This window comes from Chroicocephalus ridibundus, chromosome 9 (genome assembly GCF_963924245.1).
Source record: "Chroicocephalus ridibundus chromosome 9, bChrRid1.1, whole genome shotgun sequence".
NCBI classification, from domain to species: Eukaryota; Metazoa; Chordata; class Aves; order Charadriiformes; family Laridae; genus Chroicocephalus; species Chroicocephalus ridibundus.
In genome coordinates this window covers 23,499,881-23,526,432 of record NC_086292.1, presented here as the reverse complement: position 1 = coordinate 23,526,432, position 26,552 = coordinate 23,499,881, and the positions used below count along the sequence as shown (strand labels likewise).

At 38.4% G+C, this 26,552-nt stretch overlaps 1 protein-coding gene across 4 annotated transcripts in view; it reads left to right on the top strand.

Moving 5' to 3' along the window:
- LRCH2 (leucine rich repeats and calponin homology domain containing 2) overlaps window positions 1–26,552 on the top strand; it is a 53,199-nt gene that overhangs the window by 7,100 nt on the left and 19,547 nt on the right. For 2 of the 4 annotated variants that reach the window (XM_063345541.1, XM_063345540.1), the window contains exons 2-13: window positions 10,352–10,496; window positions 13,296–13,422; window positions 15,517–15,622; window positions 15,717–15,853; window positions 16,075–16,208; window positions 17,590–17,677; window positions 18,722–18,833; window positions 19,148–19,245; window positions 19,330–19,397; window positions 19,630–19,734; window positions 21,717–21,794; window positions 25,385–25,453. In XM_063345541.1, the coding sequence (XP_063201611.1) occupies window positions 10,352–10,496; window positions 13,296–13,422; window positions 15,517–15,622; window positions 15,717–15,853; window positions 16,075–16,208; window positions 17,590–17,677; window positions 18,722–18,833; window positions 19,148–19,245; window positions 19,330–19,397; window positions 19,630–19,734; window positions 21,717–21,794; window positions 25,385–25,453 (1,267 nt within the window). The remainder of the gene's footprint in view (window positions 1–10,351; window positions 10,497–13,295; window positions 13,423–15,516; window positions 15,623–15,716; window positions 15,854–16,074; window positions 16,209–17,589; window positions 17,678–18,721; window positions 18,834–19,147; window positions 19,246–19,329; window positions 19,398–19,629; window positions 19,735–21,716; window positions 21,795–25,384; window positions 25,454–26,552) is intronic. The other 2 variants (XM_063345543.1, XM_063345542.1) reach the window with 1 other exon arrangement.

Sequence of the window (26,552 nt, the reverse complement as noted above, 5' to 3'; positions counted from 1 at the left end):
ACTAGGAGACCGTGTTCTATGAGGATGGGCTGGAATACTGAGTTCCACAAGGCTGCCTTGATTCCAGAGCCAGTGAGCTGGATCTCGGTCCTTCCTCCCTGGTAATAGAAGTCTGCAAGAGACAACTGTTGGTCTGTTCAGTTACAGAAACACGTAATTCACAAGGAAGAGCTGTGGTTTGATCTGACGGGGTGCTTTTTTAAGTCCCTAAAGTAGTAAGAGTGTACTTTTTTTTTTTAAAGGATTTTTTTCTTTAGTAGTGCTGTTTAGTTTGAAAAGCCAAGAACTCAGAATCTGTAAAATGCAGTTTGATATTGCTTGCGCTACCTTCCTTCTGTGCTTGATGAGAAGCTTAATTACGCGGTCGTGTAGTTTTTTCATTTGTCACTTTAACTGCACAGACTGAATATGCAACTAAAGTTAGTGATCTGGCTAACCGTAAAGCAGGTATTTCCTAGCTCTTCAGTTGTTGGATTTAGAACCCAAACACCACTTTGTAATATCTCTTTCACAAAAATAGAAGCTATTCTTGCTCTGTCAAACACCTGGTTAAAAAAATGAAAAAGCTGCTTCTAGCCACCTACAGTCTTGGGAGTGTTTTTTGTTCTTTTAAACAGCTCAAAGAAGAAACACAAACAGAGGAATATGAAACTGAGAAGCAACGTGAGAAGATGGTTAGCTGCTCTCTAGGACGGAGCAGCCCTGTGCTGAAATACCTGAAAGTGCATTGCTACAAGAAACATGGTCGCTCACATTAGCACAGTCCAGTACCCCGTGTTTCACTTTAGTAGTGTGTAATTGTTAGAAGACTGAGTAGATGAATGAATCTGCACTGCAAGCTGTGAAGCCGGCCAAAGTAATGCATTTTCCTGGAGGGTTTTTTCTTCTCTCTCTAGCTATTAGACAGTGGTCGCATTGGCGGCAACGAAACACAAACACCTCCTTTATGCTTTTTCCAAGCTTGCTCAGGAGTCCCAAGTTTCTCATCCATGCATGGGGCAATTTTATCACTGCATAAAAGGTGCAACTCTGAATCAGTGTGCTTTCTCCTAGCCGTTTCAGAAACTTCTCACTATTATTTTCTTTACTGTCAAATTACTCTCGTGTCACTTGCAATGGGTTCTTTTTATCTTTGCTGCTGTCTCCCTGGCATAGTAGGCGCTTGGGAAAGGGTGCTGGTCCTTATTTATGCGTAGTCTCTCTGGTCATGGTTATGTGTAGGATTATATATTATAGAAGAAAAGATTATATATATACTACATATTAGAGAAATACTTTTCTGATATATAAATTGGACATACCTGTATTGATACAAAAGGTGTTTCTAGCCCACGACTCTCTATTAAAAGCTAATAATAATCTTTTTAACCTCTTACTTGATAACTTCCTTTGCAGCCCTGTATTTTTACAGAAAATAATGAAAATAGATCGTGACCTCAGTTGTCTGTTCCAGGCTGATGAAACCTATTCTGTATAATCTCTTACACTGAAAAATTCTCATGCGTGTGCATATACTCTTTGTGTATGTCGTACTGTAGCTGTGTTGAGATAAGCCAGGAACTGCATGCAGTGTCAAGGTAGGGGTGTGCAGTGAAATAGCTTTCTATTCTCTGTTCCTAGCACTGTTTGGTGCCTTTGACTTGAGTTGCTATTTTCAAAAAAAAAATCAAGAACCAAGTAATACAGCTGGATGAATCTCCGTTTTAAAAAGTCAGCATATGCATTTATGAGTTACTAATTAAATACAATGCGTCAAAGCTAGAGAAGTACATGAAAGTGGAAACCTCACAATATTGTACCTAAGATAAATAGGAAGCAACACTGGAAGCACAGAAGTAGAACTAGCTGCACTTGTAACATTGCTGAGAATGCAAAGTATGTCTAAGACTTATCCTTCAAGTTTTCTTTTTTTTTTTTTTTTTAATTGTGAGCTACTGCGGTATTAATCATGAAGATGAAGTTCTGGTAACATCATTTTAAGTTTATTTAAATGTGAAAATTCTAACCATACGGTTTCTAAAGCAAGTCCTGCTGAGCAGGGGCACTGAAAAGCCTATTTCTTAAAATGGTCTTTTGCTTCTGTAGAAACTTCAAGTGATTTTCTCTTTCTGCACGTTGACTCTGTGCTCGGATTAAAAAGGCTTATACTCTTCTAAAGGTTTCATTGGTTTGAGGGAGCTTTTCTAGATACAGGTTTTGCAGTTAATATTCCAGGTGATTTGGAATTAAATTTCAACTATGACAATGTCGTATTAAAAAAAAAATATTTGGAGGATGATCTTTTACATGGCATTAAATACTTGTATGTGAAATCTTATTTTCTACAGATGCCTAATATTTTTTTGAAAGTAAACCAACATCAGTGTTAAATGCTGAGGTGTAACTTCATAACAACTTGTGTCTGTGTCTTCTGTTAGAGTTGCTTCCCATTTGTGGGAAGGCTGTGCTGCAGAGTGTGAATCCGCTGTTTGTCATTCCAGGATAAATTCTTCTGGGGCTTATGAACCAGTTTGGAGTTTTTGTCTGTCTTGTGTCATTTTGATATATGTCAATTAAGATACAGAGCATCCACAAGGGTTAGTTGAGTACAGAATATACTTCTATTTTACTTAAGAAAATACACAACAGATAAAAATCAATTTAAACGTTACTATGTAAACTTCTGACAATAGACTTTAAATGTATTTAACTTTCCTTGCGAGAAGGAAGGTACGTTGGCCAGCGTAGTTTCCTGAGAGCTGATGGGTGCTCCGTTTGGTCACCACAGCTCTTGATGTTGGAGGGCAACCATGTATTTGTATGCGAATTACGGAGTTACACGCAAAAATTATTTTGCCGTCATTCTTGAACATTCTTTGCCAGTAAATTCTAAAACGTTTTTGTCTGTTTTGCGGCTGAAGTGGTTGCTGTTTATATCAGTATGCACAGTCGTTCTACATTTGGACATAGTTTAATTGTTCAATGCTTAATTTTGCAACCTAAGTAAATACTAAGAATTCTGGGATTAGTTAATTAACCGGGCTTCCTTCTTCCTTTTTCAAAGAAGAATTTTAAAACATGTATATACTTAACACTAGTGATACATTAACATTAAGATTTGAACGCTGAACCCGCAACTAGGATGTGCGGAGTTTGAGGGGGATGCTGGAGGTGGTGGAGGACGTCCCTTTTGACGTAAGCTTGGCAAGCTTCAGAGTTCTTTTCTCCTGAGATTTCTGAAAATCAGGATGAATCAGTAGTTTCAGAAACCTGGTTCTATTTCAATTGTAATGTAAAGTGCTAGGTAGCTTATGCAAAGGACTTGTGATCAGAACCTATTAAAAAAAAAAAAAAAACCCAAATGAATTCTGGAATGGTCCATCTTCCTCCCACCAAATCTAGCTGTCAGTTTGTGCCTTAGTCTTGGGTTTGTGGGTTGGTTTTTTTTTCCCCTGTACCAGATAACAGCATAGGAGCAGGCTGCTTAAAACACATTGTGGTGCACATTGAGTTTTGGTTTTTAGGTGAATGTAACGATAGTTTTGGGGGATTATTGTTGTGTGGTGTTTGGTTTTTGGTTTGTTTTGTCCCTTCTGTAACTCTGTCTTTGAAAGCTCCAAATGAAGATTTGTGTTTTTTCATTAATTCTGACATCAAAATCCATGGCTGGCAGAATTAAGACCCTTTGTAGGAAGCAGATACGTATTTAGGCAAACTTGGCTCTTCCGATGCATCTTTAGTTTTCCCCTTTCCCATCATAAGGAACTGATACTTAAAGTACCCAAACAGTGCGAAGGTGATTGTACTCCTGTAATATAAACTCAACTTCATATCCTGTAGTTACATAGGTTGAATGAGATCTTTGTAGGTTGTGCGGGACAGGCTCCTGCTCACAACAGGGCCAGTGAGGCGCAGGTTTCTCGGGGCCTTGCCCAGTTGAACAGTGAGCATCTCCAGTGGTACTTCAGTCTCTCTGTGAAATGTGTTTTCTGGGTTCTCCTAGAAGCCTCAGTTAATTTTTCTGACTGAAGAAACATTGTTATGTAAACAATTAAATTGGTTTGTTCCTGCTAAGTGCCGTTTGTCTGGTTGGTAATGAAAGCCGGATCTCTTACTTCCTTTCTTAGTTTCCCAACAAGTTGGGTGAGGACCCTCAAGCTTTAGTAGACTTTCAAGCATATATTTTTGTAATTTTTCTTTTTTTTTTTTTACATACATCATTTGTCACTTTAATGTTGAGCTTACAGACCTCAGCTTAAGATCAGTGCATTCCAGTAGTACCTTTGAATACCTGCTGACTCATGGATCCATTTTCCCCAGTCTTAGAATGATCCATAGCATTTACACAGTACTTACGTGACTCTCTTGAAGATTAAAACACGATAGAAAACAAGGAAATTCTTAGTGATTACACTAAAGACCAATCGTATTCTTAGATTATGTAGATGGTCACTACTGAAGTATCACAACGGAAACTGGCAGCTTCAGTTTGCTAATAAAAAAACGCTATGTACTCTTTCCAAGGATTTTGCTACATTTTACTTCTCAAAGCAGGATTGCTAAAACAAGGAAGGAGGGAAATGTAATACAAGTGCGTTTATTTTCTAAACTGTTTTGTTCAAACGCTTGTAAGTTGTTAGCAGCTCTTGAGAGCCTTCGGAAGCTTGATACTGACAGTAGTAAAATGAAGAATGATGTTTTCAGATGTGGATAATTCAAGTTTAGTGTTAGCTCGTCAGTGTTTCTTTTTAATAAAATTTCTGAGCATCTGCATTTAATTATTCCCGGTAAAGAAGATGGCAAGACTAATGATGATGTGAAAAGACAGTTTATGTTGCATTACAGACATACCTGAATGGGAGTTGTACAGGCTTGGAACATTCTCCTGAGCTCTAAACTAGCACTTTTTCGCAGTACGGCCATGCAAATGGTGCTAGCGTAAGGTGAAATGTAATGTAAAATGGGACGGGAGCTAGTGAACTGATGCAGCTGCTGGGGAAGTACTTGTTGAGCCCCAGTCAGGAACGGTAGCCGTGCTCCAGCTGGGAGATGCCGAGGGCTCTTTCCTGCTTAGCCTTGAGTCTCTGCGAGGATAATTCCGCAGCCCTGGTTGTTGTTCACCTGCAGCAGGTGGGAGATTCCCTCCATGACATGTCAAGCTGTGTAACAGCGTGGCAGGGCTCGGAGTGGCCCCCAGCACGCCAGGAGTCCGGGGGGGGCACAGGGTGGGTGAGACGTGTCACTGCTTTGGCAGCCTGGCCTGTTCTCAGGCGTGGATTTACGCTCCTCTTTCGAGGCATGCTGGAATCTCCATTCCTAGTAGAAGGTGGGCAACTCATACTCATAGAAGCTTAAGGTATTTTATAATTAAATATATTAAATATAATTTAATTATATATAAATATATTAAATATAATTTAATAATTAAGACTTTTATAGTCTAAACTTAGGTTTTAATTTCGTTGGATTTTCGTTCGGGTGGTTTTTTGAGACAGATTTCACTATATTTCATGCATGCATCTTTGCTTTATGCTTAATCTTAAATGCTTGGCAGCTTGGATTTAACTTCCCTTTCTCCTCAGGGAGCCAGGGAAATGCATACGTTTACTGGCTGATTCCTTTAAATTATTTTGACACTTCAGCATCTGAAACATCTTTGTGCAAGAGAACTTAATTTCTTAAAATGTATATTCTGTCTCCTGTTCCTTGAATGCTGTAGTACAAATAATGCCCGTCATTTGCTATGGTTGATTGTGAAGTTAAAGGTGTTTGAATTCTAATGTCCTTACTTGTGGGAGAAGCCTTAGTCTTGTCTGCATTGCCGATATTGCTCCACCAGAGAGACAGCAAATCTGGTAATTTCCTCTTTATAGGACCCTCCTTAAGGAGGGAGACTTGCCTTTCTGTTTGAGATAGGTGAAAAAGAAAGGTGGGATATTTGGGTAACAGAAGAATAGTTGGTAGGACGTGCGGTCATGAGGTGGTTTTGGAGCATTACACCAGGTAAGAACATTTGCCCGCCTGTATTTCTTCAGTACCATTGGCCTGTCAAGTGACTTAATAATCACTGTGTGAAATATAATTAAACGGAGGGTTGTTGGTTTTTTTAATGCTATTATTGTTCAATATAAATTTTAACCATTACAGGATTTGAATTATAAGGCGACTGGGTGTTTGTGGTCATGGGAGACTTCTGCCTCCTGCAGTCACCGTATGCAGGTGTTTCTGCAGGGCTTGAGACTTTTTTCTTCTCCAGGATCATCTTGCACCTGACAAACTAATAGATTTTACCCAGGTTCTGTGTGTTGATCTCAGATTTGCGTTAGATTAGCTAAAAGTGTATCTTTAGGATCAGGTCTGAACATTTTTAATGTATGTTCATTGACTTCTGTAGGACTAATTATATAGTTACTGTTGTGCTTAGATGGTTTTTAGCTTAGACTCGGCTGAAGCATTACTAGAAAAACTGGCTGGGAAAATCTGTATGTATTAGGAGTTAGGAGAGCAGGTCTGGGTTTTAGGGGTGGGGGTGGGTTGTTTTCGTTTTGATCTAGTTCCTAAATAAAATTTTGGAACACTTTGAGCAAGCAAAACCCCATAATTTTTATGACAAATGTTATAACATCAGGGTGAGGTTCAAGTGTAGATTTCCCAACTAAGCCTTGCATTTCAAATTCAACGTGTAGCGCATGCAAAGTGTGACTAGAAAAATAATTGTAGTGGATCAAATAAAAGGCCGGTCTGTTCTAGCAGCGTGCGCTCCAGAAAGTATGCGGTAGTGAATGCTTAGGGAAACGCGCAAAAACAAGGCAAACATGATGTTCATACTGTTTGACTCCCTTACTGCACACGGCTGAACCCGACAGCTTGAGCTTTTTGTTTTTCCTTTTGATCATGCCTTAAATTTATACAAGATACCTTCTTACTTCTAATAGCTTCCCCTCCAAGCTGACTGGTTTCCTAAAATTCTTTCCTTTTGAACTTTCAATTTATTGTCTTCTAATCGTTGTCTTACAGTCAGTAAAGACTTCACTCTTTCTGTTAAAAAGAAACTGAGATGCAACCAACTTCTTCATCTTTTTGTGGTTCCTCTTTTAAATTTAACTTACTAATGGTGTACTTCTCACTTCTGTTGTTTCTGCAGAGACAATGAATTGAAATACCCCGTGATTCATGAGCAGTCATGGATAGTGTCTTCTCTTTAGCCTTCAAATAACACCCCCAATTTAGAGTTTTCCAGTCTAAACTGGAGAAGCGAAGAATTCCTATAATCTTACTTCTAGAGGCGTTGCCATCTTCAATCGCCTGTGGTCCTGCACTTAGCATCTTTCCTTGGTGCTTCTGTCTATTAACCCTTATCAAACCGTTCTCATTTTAAGTGCCAGCAACATGTTTCTCTTTGGATTGAGATAAAGTCTGTCTTGTTTGTAGAGGAGCACTCCGTTCCAGAGGTTTCCTCCTCTTTTCTTGCAATATTTTGTCAGTCATGCATTGGCTTGTTAGTCTTCAAAGGGTACCTAAATTGCATAAGCTTCACATGTACGTTCTATTTAGCCTAATAAATGAACTCATAAATTTTTTGCTTGTTGTGAAAACATTTCTGGAGTAGAAGTAATTTTTTAGTTTGGATAAAGAATAGCAGTACTTGTTTTTAAAAAGCTGTAAGTCCATTTGATATATGAATGTTGTGGAAAACTGTATACACTTGTACCTTTAGAAAGATCTGAACCCCTGGGGCTATTCTAATGCTGTTTTGCAATGAATGAAAGAAAGATTGCTTGGAAGAGAAGTTACGTTATCTTCCTACTCTTTATTTACCTTTTCTAGTTTATTATTGACAGATAATGGGTATCACTTCGTATTTTTTTTCATAATGGAAAAGTGGAATCCTTGCCCCACAGTGTCTTAAGGCATTGTTTTCAGGGAAGTGTTTTCAATAGTAATATATACCAATTTCACGATACCGGTATATTTTCTTCTAATGTGAAATTGTGTGGGTTTGTATGAGAGGTAAGTCAGGGACTTGAGCCAGCCTCTGCTAATGTGATTTTTATCAGGCCAGGCTAGAAACCACAGCTGGTTTTACATTGCCTATTGTGTGCCGCAGCCCTGGTCCACTCGCCGTCCGGAGCAGAGAGTTGATGTCCACTAGAGTTGTTGTCTGGCCCACCTCAGGGTTTTATTTCTGCAGGAGAAAGGGCAAAGCTGGTTTTTAACCCGTGTCTTTCCGAGGCATGTGGTTGGGATATGGCTGGATGCGCGTACAGCGGCACAATTTTCCTGGTGCTCTTGAATCTTTGAGTTCAGCTCTCACCTGCGGAACTGCGCGTTGGATCAGGGGCAGTAGGGGGGGATTCTGTCGTTTGTGGTTTGTGATGTTTGTACCAGCCTTCAGTTACCTTTCCAGCTGCTGCTGGAACAGAATCAGGAGGAGCCTTGGAGCTCATTGCTTCAGAATGGGGTTGTTTCAAAGACCATCTGTCTGGTGGAGGTTGTAGAACCGTGCTGGCAATAAAACTGTGCACATCTTTTCTGCACACAGTTATCCCACTCTGCTGGATATTAGAATAAGAGAGCCTTTGTTTAACCTAAAAAGAGTTGCGCAGAAAACTCTTTCATGTGAAAGCTGCCATTTTTCTCTAACGCTTTGGAAGTTGATGTGGTGGAAAACAGAAAACAAACCTCATTATTGTGAAAACTTTCTGTGCTATTTTTTTTTTTAAATAACCTTTTTAATTTTAGTTGGGATGTTTAGTTTTAGTTAACTTTATTCCATTTTTCATTCACTTCATTAAGAATGCCTGTCCTGTGACGTAAATCTTTGTCTTTCTGCCTCTTGCAGCTAGAGTTTGGAGAATTCACTCAGCCGTGGATGCCCTGATCTAAAGGAAGGCTTTTTGTGATACTTGAACTTGAGAATATTTTTTAGGAATGCTGGAAGGGTGGAGATGACAGCCAGTTAGCTCACTAATTTCGCATATTCTAAAATTCAGGAAGCAAAGTTGAGGCTCCTGGCCTCAAGTGTCAAGTACATGTTGTCCACGTACTTCCTGAGTGCACATTCCAGGCGGTTGATAACCATATTAAATGATGTTGATTCCAGTATTGGCCCCGAGAAACGGTGCGCATAGCTGGCTTGCCGTACTTCAGGCTGTGGAGCTCTCGTCTTTGAGCCTGATGGGGACTTTGAGCCACTTTCTAGTCTGGTTTTTTTCAGTCTAGTGTAGAACAAACTGTTTGTTCTAATGATAATGTGACAGGAGCTAAGCAGAAACACGTTATTTCATGGAAGTCTTAAAAACTGAGAACTAAAGCCTGAAATAGCAAAGGATCTGTATTGCTTCGTCGTTAAAAGAGTTTGTTCAGCGTTTCTGAGAAACCACATCCTTTTGAAGTATCTTGGGTTGGGAACCAGAGTTACTTTTAAAGAAGTAGACAGTCGTTCTCAAGCAAATATCTCTTCCAAGATAGTTTGATGGACTTTGTATGACACGGGTTTTGGTAGTTGACTGATAATTTCCAGGATTCTTGGATCACACCCCACTGGAATTTTCTGGTCTTTTTAAAGATTTCATGTAGTCAGAGATGGTATGCGTCTTTGTATGCGCTGGTTTTTTGTATCTTCGGCATACAGGTTTGCATAGTGCAGTCGTGCATTGCCACAGTAACTCTAGTTCAAGTATTATGTTTCCGTTGTCAAAGTTATCTCCTCGTTCTGCTCTTAGGCTAGGCTAAATTGCATCCTTATTTTTATAGGTAAATGTGTTTGGCACTGACTTTTTGCGACTTTACTATCTTTTTAGCTAAATGTGTAACAGGAGAATGTCTCAGTTACTGTCCTTCCAATAAAGCATGTTTTTTAGATGAGAATTTTGGGTTTTAGCAAAATAAATATGTACGGGTTTTTTTTCAAACTTGGCTTAAGCATTGCAGGTATTTTGTACAATGAAATGAGATTCTAATGCAGCTGTCAGAGAGGAAGAGTAATGGTTGCTGGGTTTGTACCTTGACTTACTGTTGTGCCCAGTATTGGAGGAAAAAAACCCCAATAGTTGCCCAGAACAAAGAATGAGGGACAACCGTAATTGATATTCAGTTGCACTTTAAATGGTCTTAATTTATATACTTCTGAATTCCTGTCACTTTTCTATTTTCTGTTAAAATTGCATATCAAACAATAATATTTTAATTTTCTAACTCTTTTTTTGTGTATTAATTATATGCAGTAGCATCTGGGAAAACTGAATTATTTTACACTTCTTGCAACACCTTAATTTTTAGAAGCCTGACAAGAATAACAGTGGATACTTTTATCTCCTCTTACTGCAGGGAAAATTTTGACTAAAAAAGGAATTATTTTTTTTTTTCCTAGATCTTTCAAAGAACAGATTTACTGAAATTCCTCCTGATGTCTGGCTGTTTGCACCACTGGAAACCTTAAACTTATATCACAACTGCATCAAATCCATACCAGAATCTATTAAAAACCTGCAAATGCTTACCTACCTTAACATTAGGTGAGTAATGCTTGTTATTTTTGGTTTTAACCTCATCGGAGGGGGGGGATTCTGCTTCATCAGGTCATTGAGTGCCCTTGTGCCCTCATTTTTCGCCCATATAAATAAAACTATTGTGTTTGTTTGCCTTATCCTTGGTGATTCGGGGCCAGCAGCTCTTACTTCGTGGGAATGAACCGACTGCATTAGGAAACGTCAGTCAGTGAACTGTGGTAGCTAAGGATAAGGAGAGTTTACAAAGTTTTCTTTGTTTGGAATGTTATGCAGACAGACAATGTTTAGAAACTAGACATGTAAAATTTTGCTGCTCTCAAGAGGGTAGGTTACTCTGCACACCATTTACTTCCATTGCTGTTCTTTAGGCCTAGTGGGAGGTGGCCCTGCCCAGGGCAGGGGTTGGAACTAGATGGGCTTTAAGGTCCTTCCAACCTAAACCATTCTGTGATTAAACTTGGAAAAAAAATAAATATGGTTGGAGTTTCTCAGAAGAGCTGAAGATTAATATGAGCTTCGGAAGGAGAGGGAATCTAGAAGAACTCTCCCATAAAGAGACGAGACTCTCTTTTTCACAATATTCCTTGTTTCTTAATATTGACTGCATGAAGTCCAAAACAGTCTTCTCGGGTAAGAGCTATTTAACGCATGAGATTTGGTTCCAGAATTTATATTGAAAAAACTTTGTGAATTGATTCTTGGGGGGGGGGGGGGGGACAAAACAAAACAAAAAAACAACAAAACAAACAAAAAAAAAAACCAAAAAAAAAAACCCCAAACCCACACCAAAAAACTCAGACGAACTATGGTCTCAAAATATGCACATAGCAGTACTTACAGTGATCATTTTAGTCTGTTCTGTGGCAATTCTAAAGATGGTTAATGATATGATAATCCTCAGTGTTTCCTAAAAGAAATTTGACCTAACTTTCTTCACAGAGTGGCACCAACCCATTTCTCTTTTGATGGGATTTGAGGTGCTGGATACAATTCTTCACCCAGAAATGAAGTAGCGTGTAGTTCTAGTTGGGCCGCGTGTTACTGCGAGAGTCGACTCTTGTAACCATCATTTGCCTTCCTGTGCGTTGTCTTCATTTCTGTGCGAATGGTGAGGACTGTTCACAACTCGTGAACGTGTGGACTACAGTAGTTGAAGAACAGGCTAAAATCCTGGTTTACGAGCTTCAGTATTTTGTTACAGAAGAAAACCACATGATCTCAAATTCTAATTTTGGATTCAGGCGTCTGAAGAAATGTATTGTGCAACTCATAGTAAAGTAGGCAGCTGTCTCTTTTTTGTTCTTTTTTAAAAAAAAAAAACAAAAACGAGGAGATTTAAGTGTTGCAGAGACTGTTTCATTGCCACAGTTTTATAATCAATTAAAAAAAAGTTTACTTGCACATCACATTTTTGCTTCTCACGTTCTCCAGCCGAAAAAGCCTGTCATATCTGCCTGAAATACAACATAAGAGGAGACTTAACTGCATACCTGTATCCAAAACTTACTTGTATTGTTCATTTAGAATTAACAGAATAAATACATTACTTTTATGAAGATACTGATAGAAGTTTACTTCCATTCTGTGATGTCAAAATTGCAGTACTTCTTTGAAGTGGAAATATTCCAAGGACAGAAATTTACTTTTGTTTTATTTTGCAGCCCTATGAACTGTAGTAATGGAGAAAAATAATGTAAAAAACTGGTTTAGATATCAAAACAGTGCTCTGATACATATCAATTAAACAGTAAAACTTCTGGCTTTTTCTTAATATAGTGTGAACACAATGCCGACACTTAAAAGGGTTTTTTTTTGTGTTCTGGGTTGTTTTTTCTTTTTTCAAAATAGAATTTCTGGCCTCTACACAGGTCTACTTAAAGTGACAGCAATTACTGATTTTTTTTTTTTATTTTTTACTTTTATGTATGAAAGGAATTGCTTTCATACCACATCTGAACAAGCTGGTTTTCCAGTGGCTTTTTTAAATGTACAAATACCTTATTAGAAACAATCCTGTGTGTTTCTGGCAGCAGCAGTCTGCAGTTGGTAGTTTTTCCAATGTGGATTTAAATGAAACTGTCAGTAGTAGTGTATTTCTTGCGTACAAAGCAGACATACGCGCATGCAGTTGGAAAATGATATACACAAAAGAAATCAATTTTAATTAAAACTTACCTTCCAGACTGTTGCTCAGCAAAGTAATAAATAGATGTTCAGGGCTTTTTGTGCTGGCTCAGGAGTGCCATGAGAAGCAACGACCTTGTATAAAGCTCCGGTTTGCCGAGAACATTAACTTTATGTCGGTAAAACATCACGTCAGGTGGTCCTTCGGAAGGTATCAGAAAGGTATCAGAATAAAAACAAACATCAAACACGTTATTTCTTCTAACAGATTCCTCTGTACATTTTAGTGTTCGAGTGAGTTATAGTACATACTCGTTTCATCAAGCAGGCTGGGGACCTAAAATTCACATCTGAGAGAGGCTTTAGCTGGTAAGGAATTCTCGATGGAGATTGGAGCTTAAATTTAGATGAAATTGTAATAGGTGGAGAAACATCTTCTGGAGTAAGAGAAAAGATGTTCAAGGCCAGACTGGATGAGGCTTTGAGCAACCTGGTCTGGTGGGAGGTGTCCCTGCCCAGGGCAGGGGGGTGGAACGAGATGATCTTTAAGGTCCCTTCCAGCCCGAACCATTCTGTGATTCTGTGTGATGTGTGGTGTACCGTGTGCATCTCTGACCCCCCGTCAGGCTTAAAAAGAAGATTGTAATCTAGCCTTGCTTGTTCATTTTTCTTTCTTTCAAGTCGAAATCTTTTATCAACGTTGCCAAAATACCTGTTTGATCTTCCACTTAAAGTTCTGGTTGTCAGTAATAATAAGCTGGTCTCCATTCCAGAAGAAATTGGAAAGCTGAGAGATCTAATGGAGTTGGTAAGTACAATGTGGTCCATTTTACTAAGTAAACTTGACCTACATGCAGTTTATTTACAGTATAAGAAAAATATTAAATTAACAATTTTTTTAAATCTAGAACTACAAAATATAAATTCAGTTACTGTTGTTTCTTAGTGTGTGAGCTCAGATTACAGGTGCAGTATATTGTAAAGCTTCAAAAATGGGGTCAAACACAAATCAGTGTGTTGGGTTAACTAAATATTAAGGGATTCATTAAAAAAATTGCTCTTCAGATTATTTCATTTGAGTCCCTCACTTATATGTTGTTAAAAATGGTGAATTTTTCTGTTTACCTTCCTTACAGTAGTCATAATTCCTTTTATTTTTCTTATATGTTATCAGGAATCTTCTTTCCAGCTGAAAAGTCAATCCCAGTTTACTCTGTACTCTTATACAAGTTATGCCATTCAGTCATTGGTGTCTTGTTCTGTCTTTTGGGTTGTTTTTTTTTTTCCCATTTCTGCTGTTCCTTTATTTTGATTGGGGTGAATAGAAGGGTGTGTGACATTCACAGTGTTCTGCGTCTGTGCAACATGATTTACTCCTATGGCACACTAAAGGTTTGTGCTTGGTCATCCATTGCTTTCTCTGTCTTTCTTAATATTCTGGGCTTTTCTGATCGTTGCTCTGTGTTAAGCTCATGTGTTTTGGGGAACGATGCACTATTGTTCACCCACCTGGTGCTTGGACTGGGTCTGGTTATTCTGTTTGTTTTCAGTACGTATGATTTCTTTGGTCATTGCAAGCCATCCCTGTCCTGTTTCCGGGGGAGCTGTGTATGCCCTGGAGATTTCTTTTAATGTGACCTAATTCCTGAGCTATAAATCAACATCCTTTCTTAATTTACAAGCAATACGATATATTATGAATGCTTGTGAGGCTTTTCTAGTGTCCTTTACTCTCTGGTGAGAAATTCTTTACGCTCGCTTCAGTGCGATAGGATTTCAAGGTGGGATCACTGCTGTTGTTGAGAGGAAGTGAATATTTTTCAGAATTGCAGTTGTTTTAGTTCTGGCTTATTTTCCAAACTTGTCAAAGCTAGAATGCATGCCTGATGGCATGGATTAAGGACATACTAGAGAGTTTCGTTCCACTACCTGTGTTATACCTGGTTAGAACATAAGTAATAGATATACATTAAAAAAAAAAAGGCTGACAACTAAGCCATGTGCTAGAAAGATGCTTTTAGGAAGGGAATCCCATCTTAAATGCGAAGTGGACAGAGAAGAAGTTGCAGTAGGTGCGCAGCAGTTGATGCTGAGCAGCCTGGGCTTGGAGAGATGGGGCTGCGCGCCGAGCTCCTGGCTGTGCCCAGGTGAGGTGAGGCTCTGGAAGCAGGACCTGCAGGAGGCGGCTGGGTTCTTCTGACTCCGCTTGCCCTTAAAATCAGCTTCGAGTCTTTCATCGGATAGATGGATATCTGTCATTGGTATCTAGTCTAGGAAACTAGTCTCTGAAGGCAATTTTATTGAATCGGAAATAAAAAAAGGTTAGAAACAGTCTTTTATCAATGTGCTTGTTGACTCAGTCCTGGACTACACAAATGAATGTTAAATTAGTGGCAGAACTAGCTGTAGTCTGTGATCACTTGGTGCGGCTTTGCCACCCTCTAGTGCTTGTAGCCAAAAAAGTTGGTGAGCCTGCTGTTGCTTTTTTAAATTTTTACTTGCATGGATTGGTTCAAGTTTGTTTTTTTATTTTTTTAAGGAAGAAGAATTTTTATAAACAGAGCAGAACGCAAATCGTTTGCCAGCAGCAGCACGAGAAGTTTGTCTCTGACAGGGGAACTACACCAGGAACTCATGATTCCTAGGCTACGGTTTTTATCTCAAACCCAGTCTTTCATCAGTCATTAGTTTAACTTCTTGAATTGAGTTTCTGAAATGTGAATCACTAAATATTGAAGAAACAGTGAGATCTGTTATGGTACTTTTTCCCTTTGTGGAAAAAACAAGAAAGATAGGATTTCTTTTTTTTCGTAGTATGCTTTATAGTCGCTTTGATAGCAGTTTTCCTTTGTTTAATTTCATTTAAGATGTTCAGTTAATTTATTAATTATATCTTTCTCAGGATATTAGCTGCAATGAACTTCAGGTTCTTCCTCAGCAGATAGGAAAACTGCAGTCACTTAGAGAATTAAACATAAGAAGAAATAATCTCCATATGTTGCCAGATGGTAAGCTACTCGTCCTCATTTCTTTGATGTAGGTAAATTAGGTAAAGTGTTAAGAAGATAGCTGATTTTTTTTTTTTTGTTTCCTCCAATGCAGAATTAGGAGACCTTCCCTTGGTAAAGCTGGATTTTTCTTGTAATAAAATTACAGAAATTCCAATTTGTTACAGAAAGTTACGTCACTTACAAGTTATAGTTTTGGATAACAATCCAATGCAGATACCACCAGCACAGGTTAGTACTAAAGCATTCTAGGTCAGAAATTTGCATTAGGATCTTGAGAAAGAGGAAGCTGTTCTACGTTACACAAATCAGGTTTTCATCTTTTTTAGCTGTATTTCTCTGAGGGGGAAGCTGTGGGTACAAACTCGATGTCTTTTGAAAATGCACCCCAACAAATACATGCTATGTAATTCAGATTTTGTTGTTGTTGTTGTTTATTTGTTTCCCAACAGATATGTTTAAAGGGTAAAGTACATATATTTAAATTCCTCAGCATTCAGGCGTGCCTCAGAATAGATAAAAAACCAGATTCTTTGGATCTTCCATCATTAGGTAAACGAATCCCCTCCCAGCCACTCACAGACAGGTGAGTAGTGGGGTTTTGTTTTATTTTACTTTAGCGTTTGCTGTGAAGTAATCCGTTTATTAGAGATAATAGCTGTAACTTCAATACTTTAATTGTTACTTATTTAGGAGTCATAGTATTTATTTTCTAAGGTTGTGTTACTGGAAGCTTAAGGGGCTCATCTGAGTTGCTATGAAAAATTTTCATGTACTCAATAAAGATGTGGAAATCAGAACAAAGATGTATTTTAACTTTATTTATTGGAAAACTCAGCTATTTATTTCCCAAACGGATACGTCAAAGCAGTAGATGAGAAGTTCCCATAAATGTCCCGAATATAGAGTTAGTCTGATGGATGGGAAGTCTGCCTCCCACTAAGGGAAACTAACTTAAACATCAGTGAAATACCGTGGATTTTTTTTAATTAGATTAGTTGAGTTCAAAAAGTGCAGAATATCTTGTTGGACTTGTGTGCTGAGTACCTCTTGAGTAATTTAAAGGGGTTGCTGTTGTATTTTCTGTCATCCGTCGGCTTGCCATCGGAAACCATAGGGAACAGTGCTCTCTTTTGGCCTTAAAATGTGACACGCAGCTCGTGCCTGTCTGTGTTCAAGGCTGAAGGAAAGATGAAAGTTATGAGTAAAACTTATGCGGAACCATCTGAACCATTGTGGTCTCAGGTGACTGTGCCATAGGGAATTATTAGTCCACAGTGTCTGTAGATAGCTTCTAAATGCTTCTAAAACCTGTGCTCCACAACTGCTTCCCAAAAGCCTCTGCTGAACGTAAGGCCGACAACCAAAATGTATCGCCAAGGAGCCGGGGGATGGGTGTTACCACTGCACTTCTTATCTCTACTAGTGAGAACTTGTTTCATTAAACTTTCCAGATAATCTTGTGGTGTAAACCGAGCTCCAGTGCACAGTTGGAAAAGGCATCCTGCTGATGGTGCCAACTTAGGTCTTTGAAAGGCATAAATTTGGAGGAACTATTTCATGTATATTCAGGCAGAGTTAAACCGTTAGAATGCGACAGCCTATTAGGGGATGTATATTTGCTACTAACCATGTCTGCTAATAGAATTCAAGGGATTGTGTTTTTTCAGAGGAAGCCTTCTTTTCTGAAGACGGTATTTTTGAACGAAGTAGAACAATTCTGCAAGTGCATAGATGGACAGTACTGTAATTGAGCTTCTCCACATTAACTTTGCTTAACTTTTTTTTTCTTGAACAACTCTTATAGGAGATTAAGAATTTGTTGTCTGCACATGGGGCATTGTGCAAAAAATACACAGAGCACAGAGAATGTATTTTTAAAAGGATGTTTCTTTTCCTTTCTAAAAGTGAAAGTACTGTTTCTTTCATTCCTGTGTGGCTTTTGTGTGTTGTTTTTCTTAATGTAGCATGGAGGACTTTTATCCCAATAAAAATCATGGACCAGACTCTGGCATTGGAAGTGATAATGGGGATAAAAGATTGTCCACGACAGAAGTGAGTATTTTTCACTGATGAATTTGGTAATTTCTGTGTTTTAGATTTTTTTTCCTCTGTGTTTTGTATCATTTGAGATACTTAACTAAGTTGCATTTAACATTCTTTGAATATCTGTACAGTTGAGTTTAAACCATTAGCCTGCCAGTATCAGACACAAATTATTTACATATTGCTTTGACTTTGCTGGTTAGGGTTCATTCCAGTCCAAATTTCATACATTAAAAACTGAATTCTGACCTAATTAATTGTTTGGATCTGTTAATGTGTGGAGAGCAAAATCATTTTCTACACAAAGGAAAAAAATTACTTGGTTGGTATTTAAAGAAATTAACATCCTTAAGAAAATGGAAGTTTGTTTGGACGTTATTGTTGTTTAAATTTTAATAAACTCCTGGATGATCTACTAGGTTTAAAGTGGTGAACAAAAATCCCTACAAGTTATCTGTGTGTTTGTAGAAATCTAGATTAAGGAGCTGTAGTTAATAGCAGTGATGTCAAAGCTGAATGGTGTGGAACAAAAGATTTATGGAACTTAGAATTATTACATATGCAGAGTGATTGTTAGTGGAAAAACTGTAGGACAAGGACTATTACCAATTGGGTGTTTAAAAGAAAATTCCAAATGATTAGAAGTAAAGCTGTATTTTTTTTTTTTTCAGTGGTCTAAGAAGGGCCAAAGTAGTTGGAGGCTTTAGATAAGAAAGTACCTAAGTACAGTTTTCTTAGTCCACCGACCAGGGTTGGGCTTGACCTCTTTGAACAAAATACTGTATTTCAGTATTATATACTGAATAAATAGTTGTTTGTCACTCCCTAAACTGTGATTCTCTTAACACCCTCCACCCTGCAAAAAACCCCAACAAACCAACAAAAAAAATCCCACCCGTGGTAAAACCCCGCCTGACTTGATGTTCTTTTCCCTGTCCTGGGAGCCATCCCTCATGATAGGGTCACTTGCACTGTGATTTGTGAGTTCTTAGCAAATCACATAATAATGTAATGAATATGTAAGTTCTGTATTAAATGTGCCTTTCTTTGCAGCCATCTGATGATGATACAATCAGCCTTCACTCCCAGGTGTCTGAATCAACAAGGGAACAGACACTAAGGAACGACAGTCATGGAATGGGAAGCAAACTCGATCCTCAGAAAGGTAATATCTGTTGTGCATCTGTCACTTTAGGTAACAGGAATACTTTTACTTTGGTATCCTAATAAAAGAAAATCGCAGAAATTGATATGATCACATGTTGGCATTGTATTTTCATCATTTCAGAAAACAACATAATAATCACAAACAGACAATGCCAGAAAGCAGAAAGATTATTTCTAGCTCAAGGAGACATGATTTCATTGTTTTATCTTTAGCTGACGCTTCTCATAAGTACTTATCTCTCTCAGGAATAACATTTGGTTGAGAGAACTATTTAATATCATCTTTTCCATTTTTTTATCGATCCTCCCCAGACCAGGAGGTGTATGATTACATTGATCCCAATGCAGAAGAGGGGGCTGTTCCTGAGCAAGGGGAAGTACAGCTGGGACCATTGCTATCTTACATCAAGGTACTGTACCTTGACAAAAGCAAGCAGGCTTGCTTTTCTTTTTTATTTTATTCAAGTCTAAGTTTATTTTTCATTCTATGTAAGGAACGGGGAAAACATCCTGAGAAATCCCAGAAAATAGAACAGAATGAGGACTGGGGGGATGAAAAAAGGTAAATCTTGATCTTTTGGGGGAAGGTTTTACTGGCGGTGGGGGGTGAGGGTGGTTTTGTTTTAAACTCCTTGCGTATGGAGGAGAGAAATATCATATTGAACACAGAGTGCTCCTTCTCGGACAGCAAACAAGCTTATAGGGAGCACTTCTTGGTTATTGTCCAATACTGGAGCCATTTCTGTGTCTTGCTTTACTGAAGTCAGGCACATCACTAATGTTTGATTTTTCAGAGTTCAGAAAGAACGTCTGCTGGCCGAAGATGATGATGAACTCAAAGAAGTGACTGACTTGAGAAAAATAGCAGCTCAGTTACTGCAGCAAGAACAAAAGCACAGGTATTACAATAGTAGTTGAGATAGCTTGTGTTACAATTAATTTATTGTTTAACCTGCTGTATACCCAGAAACTCTTGACACCTTTTCATTTCGAGAACACTCTTGTCCAGCTGTTAAACAGTTAAAGTGCCAGGCTCTTTCAAGATACCTGTCCTGTGTTGCTTCTCATAAAATTGCTGTGCTACATAAGAAGCAGTGCTACACCTCCTGTGGAGAGGAAGAGGGGAATGTGAAAGTCTCTTCACTTCTTGGTTTGATCTTTAACTTCTTTGTTTTTTCAAAGCAGTTTAGTTAAGTAGACATGGCTAACACTCATGTAAGTAGATTATTGCTAACACATTAAAATGACTTGGTCTTAGTTTGTATGAGTGATGGAACCCGCATACAGTGTGTTTATTACTGCTTATTTTTATTCAAATACAAGGTAATTTAGGTGGTACTTCCCCCATTCAATCCGATGCGAAATATAAATAAAAATAAGTCATTTGAGCAGTCTGAGCTCATCTTAATAAACTGCCTGACTTCCTCCACTTCCTGTTGGGCATCTGTCACAGATGGAGTGATGCACTTCACTCGTGGAGAGAAGCAGTGTAAAAATAAGTAACTCGGACAGTCTGGGTTGGTCTTGAACTGCCTGACTTTCCCCACTTGGTGTTGGGCATTGCAGCAGAATGATTCTTGAAAAGGAGGTGCAGAAGAAGCAGCAGGTTAAAGGAAGGTAGGAGGAGAGCTTACCAGCTGTGGGAAGGGGAGAGCAGGAGCGAACAACTGGATGGGGAGGAGCTGTCTTCTCCCAGGCAGGCAAATAACCAGTGAGCTGCTTTGGCAAGAGGGAGCTCTTTCCTGAAAGGTAAAAGTTGTAGCTAATAGTAGTTCATTAACGGATATAGTTCATTACAGTCGTTCATTATCCCGCAGTAATGGATTTAACTTCCTATTGGCTGAAATACTATTTTTGTTTCTTTTGAATTTCTTTGTAATGATGAGATTCTGCACCGCTGGTTTTCTTTTAAGATAATTGAAATACACGTGAAGCCCTTAGAGAAACTGATATCCCAATACGATGAGTTGCAGAGCTTTGGAAATTCACTGGCGTTTTATATTAGTTAAATATACTAGCAATAGTAATGTCTGTGTGGAAAAGATAAAATAGGTTTTACTTATAACGCCATGCAGTGTATTTAAGAATTGGTTGATCACGCTGGGAAGGGAAAAATAAGAAGGAAATCTTAATGCTAATACATGCATATTGCCAAAAGTATTGCAAAAAAGACTAAGAACGTTAAATTTTCTCATATTAAGTTACTAACAAAGAGAGAATAAGTGAGTTTTTCTTATATTAGGGGGTTTTTATGATGTTTATTTATATTGCATGTGTGTCTTGTTTGATTAGTTTTTAATCTTTCCTGGTTAGCTAATCATTTGAAATACCAAGCCACTCCTCTGCTGAAGTACTGCAACTTCAGTTTTACCCCTCGTATGTTGCTGTGTCTTAATGCATCCATCTCGCTGATTTGCTCTTGAATTGGCCAGACGCACGCGATCTCATTAGTTGTTAAGTTTTACTTCTTAGTTCAGCATTTATATTTTAAAGCTTGCTTATGTATCTTTACATGAGGGCAAAATCACCCCTGTTATAAAATTTAGCCCTGGTTTTGAATCCATAGTGTTGTAAAGTTGTACTTTCTTGCCATAAACAACAATAAGAATAAGATTTAGAAGTTTTAGTGAAGATATTTCTGTGTGTGTTTGTGGAAAATATGTTCACTCTGAGTAAACAGAATCCTCAGAAAAGTGAGCATCACAAAATAATTTCTTACTAATCGTATTTCTGTTTGTTCAGTGTGGTGTTTTTTTTAAAATATTATGCAGTCTCTTTTCTTTTTGCTTGCTATGCTAATGACTTCCCTGTCCTCTCCCATCAACCTGTCCTGCTTCCTTCTTCCGTCTTTGGCTTTGGTGTACATGAAATGTGAATACAGACGAAGGCCATTAAGCTATAGAACTTCATTCAGTGAAAAGCTCTTCCAGAGGACAAGGGCGGCAGGACGTGCATCAAGGTATAAAGCGTTTGTAGAGCTTCAGATTTCCAAAGTTAAAATGCAGACAAAAGAAACAGTTTGGGCCATTTCTTCTAAAATAGAATGAAGGGATTGGCTACGTTAGCCTAAGATATTTTGTTATCAAAACCAGATTGCAATGCATTTATTTTCTTGACAGTGAAACGCTATTTAAGGAAAATATTTAATTAGGCAAGTCTCCAAAGAACATTTAAATGAGTCCAACCTAGATGCATAATTTCCCATACCTTTGGCATGTTTTTTCTTCAGTCTTTTTGTTTTTTTAGTATGTAGTACCTCAGGCAAAAGTGGGGGTTTTAGTTTGTTTGGGTTTTTTATTGAAGATATCTTGGTTTTAAAGTGGTCGTTTTCAAATTAGCGTGACAACTTGTTCTGCATTTGACAGCCATGAGGGAAGCGTTTGCAGACAGATGCAGGTGACGTGGAATCGGGGCTGGGCAGGGGAGGCTCTGCTCAGGGGTTTGGGTGAGGAATGGAGCGATTCCAGACTGTTACCCTATCCATTGAAACTCTGTAGTTTACTCTGGATACTCCCGGTCTGTTTCAAGAGGAGGTAGGATAGTTTAGATTGAATAATCTTCATTAGTACCAAACGAGCCGGTTTCAGTTTGCATCCAAGTTACGTGGGGGTTCTTGCCTGGCAGCAGGGACTCCCTAAAAAGCTGGCTCAGTCCCCCAGAGCAGCGCCGACCAGCACAACGCACGGCCACGTGTGAAGGCAGTGGACGGCTCCTGAATGAGTTTAAAATACATCAGGTTTTTTTGTCTCGCTGCAAAAGATTTCCAGTGTCTTTATACACTTTATTACATCCTAGGTAGCGCTTGCATGCTTATCTTCAAGATAGCTAACCTTAAAGTAGCATTACCATCGTTCGCTTCGTTTGTGTCCCTTAATCGTGATGTTTGCTCAAAATATGAAAGTATCAGTGACTGAGAAGAGATTCCACTTTTTAAATTCTCAAACTTTAGAAGGTATTTTCCAATATCATAATTGGTCTTGCCATCGCCTTTCTCCCCCATTTAGTCAGCAGTTTGGAGCAAGTGTTACGCTTGCGTGATATAAAACTAGAAGAAAGAGTCGTAATGGGGTTTTTTTCTAATTTTAATATATTATAAATATGTGTCATCCTGTATGTGCTGTTGGGTAATTTACATTTCGAAGTTTGTATGAGTTTTAGAACCCTTTAGAACCCTAGAAGTAGTTTTCTGGTAGTTTTATGCTACCTCTGTAACAACAGACTCTATGCGGTTAGTAGGAACCATAAATAGGAAACTAATTGCAGTAGTAACACAAGTACTGATGCAAGTTCTTATTTAGCAATACAGTGTGACCCTCAGTAAGAAATTGGCCTGATAATTGATCTAATTAAAAAAAAAAAAAGTTTTGGATTTAGTGTGTTGTAGTGTGAAATAAAAACAGTTGCTGGAATCTTTCACCATTAACACCACATTAAGAGCGTGACTTCTCAATATGAGCTACGTGTAGACTTTTCATGTTGCATACGCAGTTTTGCATTGTGTTTCCTGGAAGACAGTTCTTAACACAACTACTGTGGTATTTTTGTTTTGTTTTGTTCCCCATCCCCCCCCCCCACTTTCTCCAGCTGAACAAATTGTTTTGCCATGAATTCCATAGCAAAAAATTTAGTAAATTCAGGTTAATTTTCTTCACCGTTTTCTTGAACTAAAAACTTTGCTGTTCCTTATTTCACAGGAAATTCAGATTTCTCTGACTGGACTAGTAACTGTTAACCTGACAGATACTGAACTTGCCATTGCTTCCCCATCAATATTCTTCATTTTTTAAACAGGAAGTTTCAAAAATGTTTGGTTTTGCTTTACAAAGTATAAAAATACACTCTGTGTATAACAAACTCAGTTTATAATAAACTCAAACTTTAGTTATAGAAACAGTGTAGCAAAAAAGGGTGTGTGTATGTTTAAATTAGGTTGAATAGCTTTTCCTTACACTTCATATGACTATAAAAAAGAAATGGCCTGTGTTACATACAGTCATTGAATTTATGCTGATAGAGTCAGTTTTGGTGCAAGTTTTGCATCAAACTGTTTACAGTTTGATTGTAATTAATTAACTGAATACAGTTATTTCTATTGTTAATGCTCCTTCTATTGTAATGGTCACATCTTGTTACGAAACCTCTTTGAATTCCTCATTGCTTTCAGTTGAAGACATAAGGCTAATTTGAATGGGAATTCCCTCTAAAAATTAATGACTTTAAAATGGCATGTTTGTATTATGGTTTGATAACCTATGCACTCTGCATATGGATTTCTTGTAACACTTCAGGCTATAGTATAGTTTTAGTTCTGGAATACACCCTCAAAATTAAGTTTCCGAAGACAAAATATAGGGAGCAGATGGTGCAGACTGTGTTGGTTTATGGGCTTAACTTCTCGTAATCCCATTAAACTGAGGTTCACACAGTGAGAGGTTTAAATCACAAATGCGATTACTGAGCTCAGAGTTATCGCAGTAATCAGGGAAGTCTGAGTGAAAATCATCAGTCACTTAAAGGTAACGGTTGTACTGCCCTATGTAATGATAATGAAATATAAAAAGGTGCCTACTGTTTTACCTTCTTCCATTGAACAGTTGGTGTTCTTCTAATTCTTTCTCTTTCTTAATACATTTTAGTTCTCTGTATAATTCAGAGTAATACACTTTGATCGCAGTTCTGCACATGAAGTCAGTGTCATGTCAGAGTATTATGACCTCCAAGAATTAAAATTACTTGTTCTGTTTACTGTTCATCATGACACTTACTTGAAAACGTTTAATTTTAAGCATTACTGATTGTTATATTATTTTTAACACTTCAAACATCCATAATAGCTCATATCTTCTGCCTGCCTGTGCACGTCTCGTATGTGTTTCTTCCAGATGAAAAAGCTTTTCTGAATCTCTGTGTGAGTTTGGGGATTTTTTTTACTCTTTACCGTTAAGAAAAATGTAATTTCCATTGGTTCGTTTCTGCATTTTTCATTTAGTTCTTAGTCTGTGTTTCTCCATTTTCCACCTCTCCTTTTTCCCTGTGTTTCCTTTGCACTTGCAGCGTTCCTTGCTCAGCTCTGTGCTGTCCCGCTGGCTGCCCTGTGTGCAGCCCGTGCATCGCTGCGTGTCTGCTCCAGGCTGGCTCGATTCTGTCTCCTAGTTTTAGAGAGCACCGGGGCCTTTTGTGTTGAGGGCAGCGTAACTGTACGCAGGTGTGAAATCAGCTGAAATTGCACGTATTTAGGGAGAAAAGTAAGAGAGGACTTCATCATTTGGGTTTGAATTATAATCAGGTTTTACTTAAAATTCAGAACCTGAAATATTTCAAGAACTGGAAACAATGTAGTTGGTTTAAATGGAAGCAGGATTGAGCTTGGATTTCATACGTGTACACACATACATATTCTAATTTTGTGGAAAATGTCACCTTAATATTCAAACCTCTTCATTTACAGGAAGTGTTATGCAGTGAAAGTAACATGTATTCTAAGAAAGTTTTAGCAACAAAGCTGTTGAATAAATATGTACTTCTTTTTTTTTTTTTTTTTCTTTCTAGGCTTCTTAATCATTCAGTTTCAGTAAGCACAAGGAACAGGCCAAAGCAGCCAATGGAATCGGAAAAATGGTATTGATATATTTAAACATATCACAGCTTTCAATATTTTATTAAATTTCTTTTTATATTTATTTTGTGTTGCTGCTGCCATCTGCTGTTGTAATGTTTTTAGCTCAAGATGAAACAGAAGCTACTCAGAATAGGTTCTTGAGATTCTTTCAGATAACAAAAAACCAAAAAATCGAGCCTTTAGGAAAGTTGATGTCATCCAGAAACTAATTAGTGGGTGTGATCATGGCAACAATACCGGTGCCTAAAGATAGGCCTTCGGTGATGTTTGAGACATCCAGTTCCAGCGTAGAAGGCCTTGTGTGCCGTAGGTGACAGTCCAGGTACATCAGATGGCACTAAGCTGCGCTCGGGCATCTCCCTGTCCCCGTCTCTGCCCTCTGCTGCTCTGCAGAGCTGTTGGAAGAGTGTGGCTGGCAGTTCAGCCTCTGGAACCTTCCCCGTCTGTGGAGGATGTCAATGAGGAACCCATTGCCTGCAGGAGCTGTATTCTTACGCTCTTTCAGTTAAAAAAACCCACCCTAAATCAACAACAAAAAAAATTACCCAGAGCCTTGTCTCTAGGAAATAGGGAAATCACAGCTTCCCGTTTCTGCCCACATGGGTGAGAGAGAACTTAGCAAGTTTTCAGTGCTCCTTCCTTTAAGGAATCCTAGATCAGTTCTTTTAATCAGTTTGGTCGAGAAATAATCTTTTTTTAATTTTTAAGCTAAGGAGGGAGAGCTTACTGGCAGCCTCCAGATGAGAACTCCATTTGAGCGATGGCTTTTGTGATTTCTAAAATCTGTACTTTGATAAGGATCTGTATCTGCTTGTGTGCAGTTTGGCTGTGAACCTTGGAGACCAAAGCCGTAACTGCTGTTGGTGTTGCCGGAGAGCGCTGGGGGTGGTAGTGGTTCAGGTAGACATGAGGAAAGTGTTTACTCCAACAGAAAAGGGACACACTGTAGATATTTCAGCATGATACGTCCTATTTTGGCTGTCTTCTCTCATTGGGCTGTGTGGTTTTAAAGAGCTAGCTGTGCACGTGTCCTGGGTTTCTATGGCCCATCCTGTGCTGCAGCTGGTCTTCGCTTGCCTTTGGAACCTTCCAGGCCTT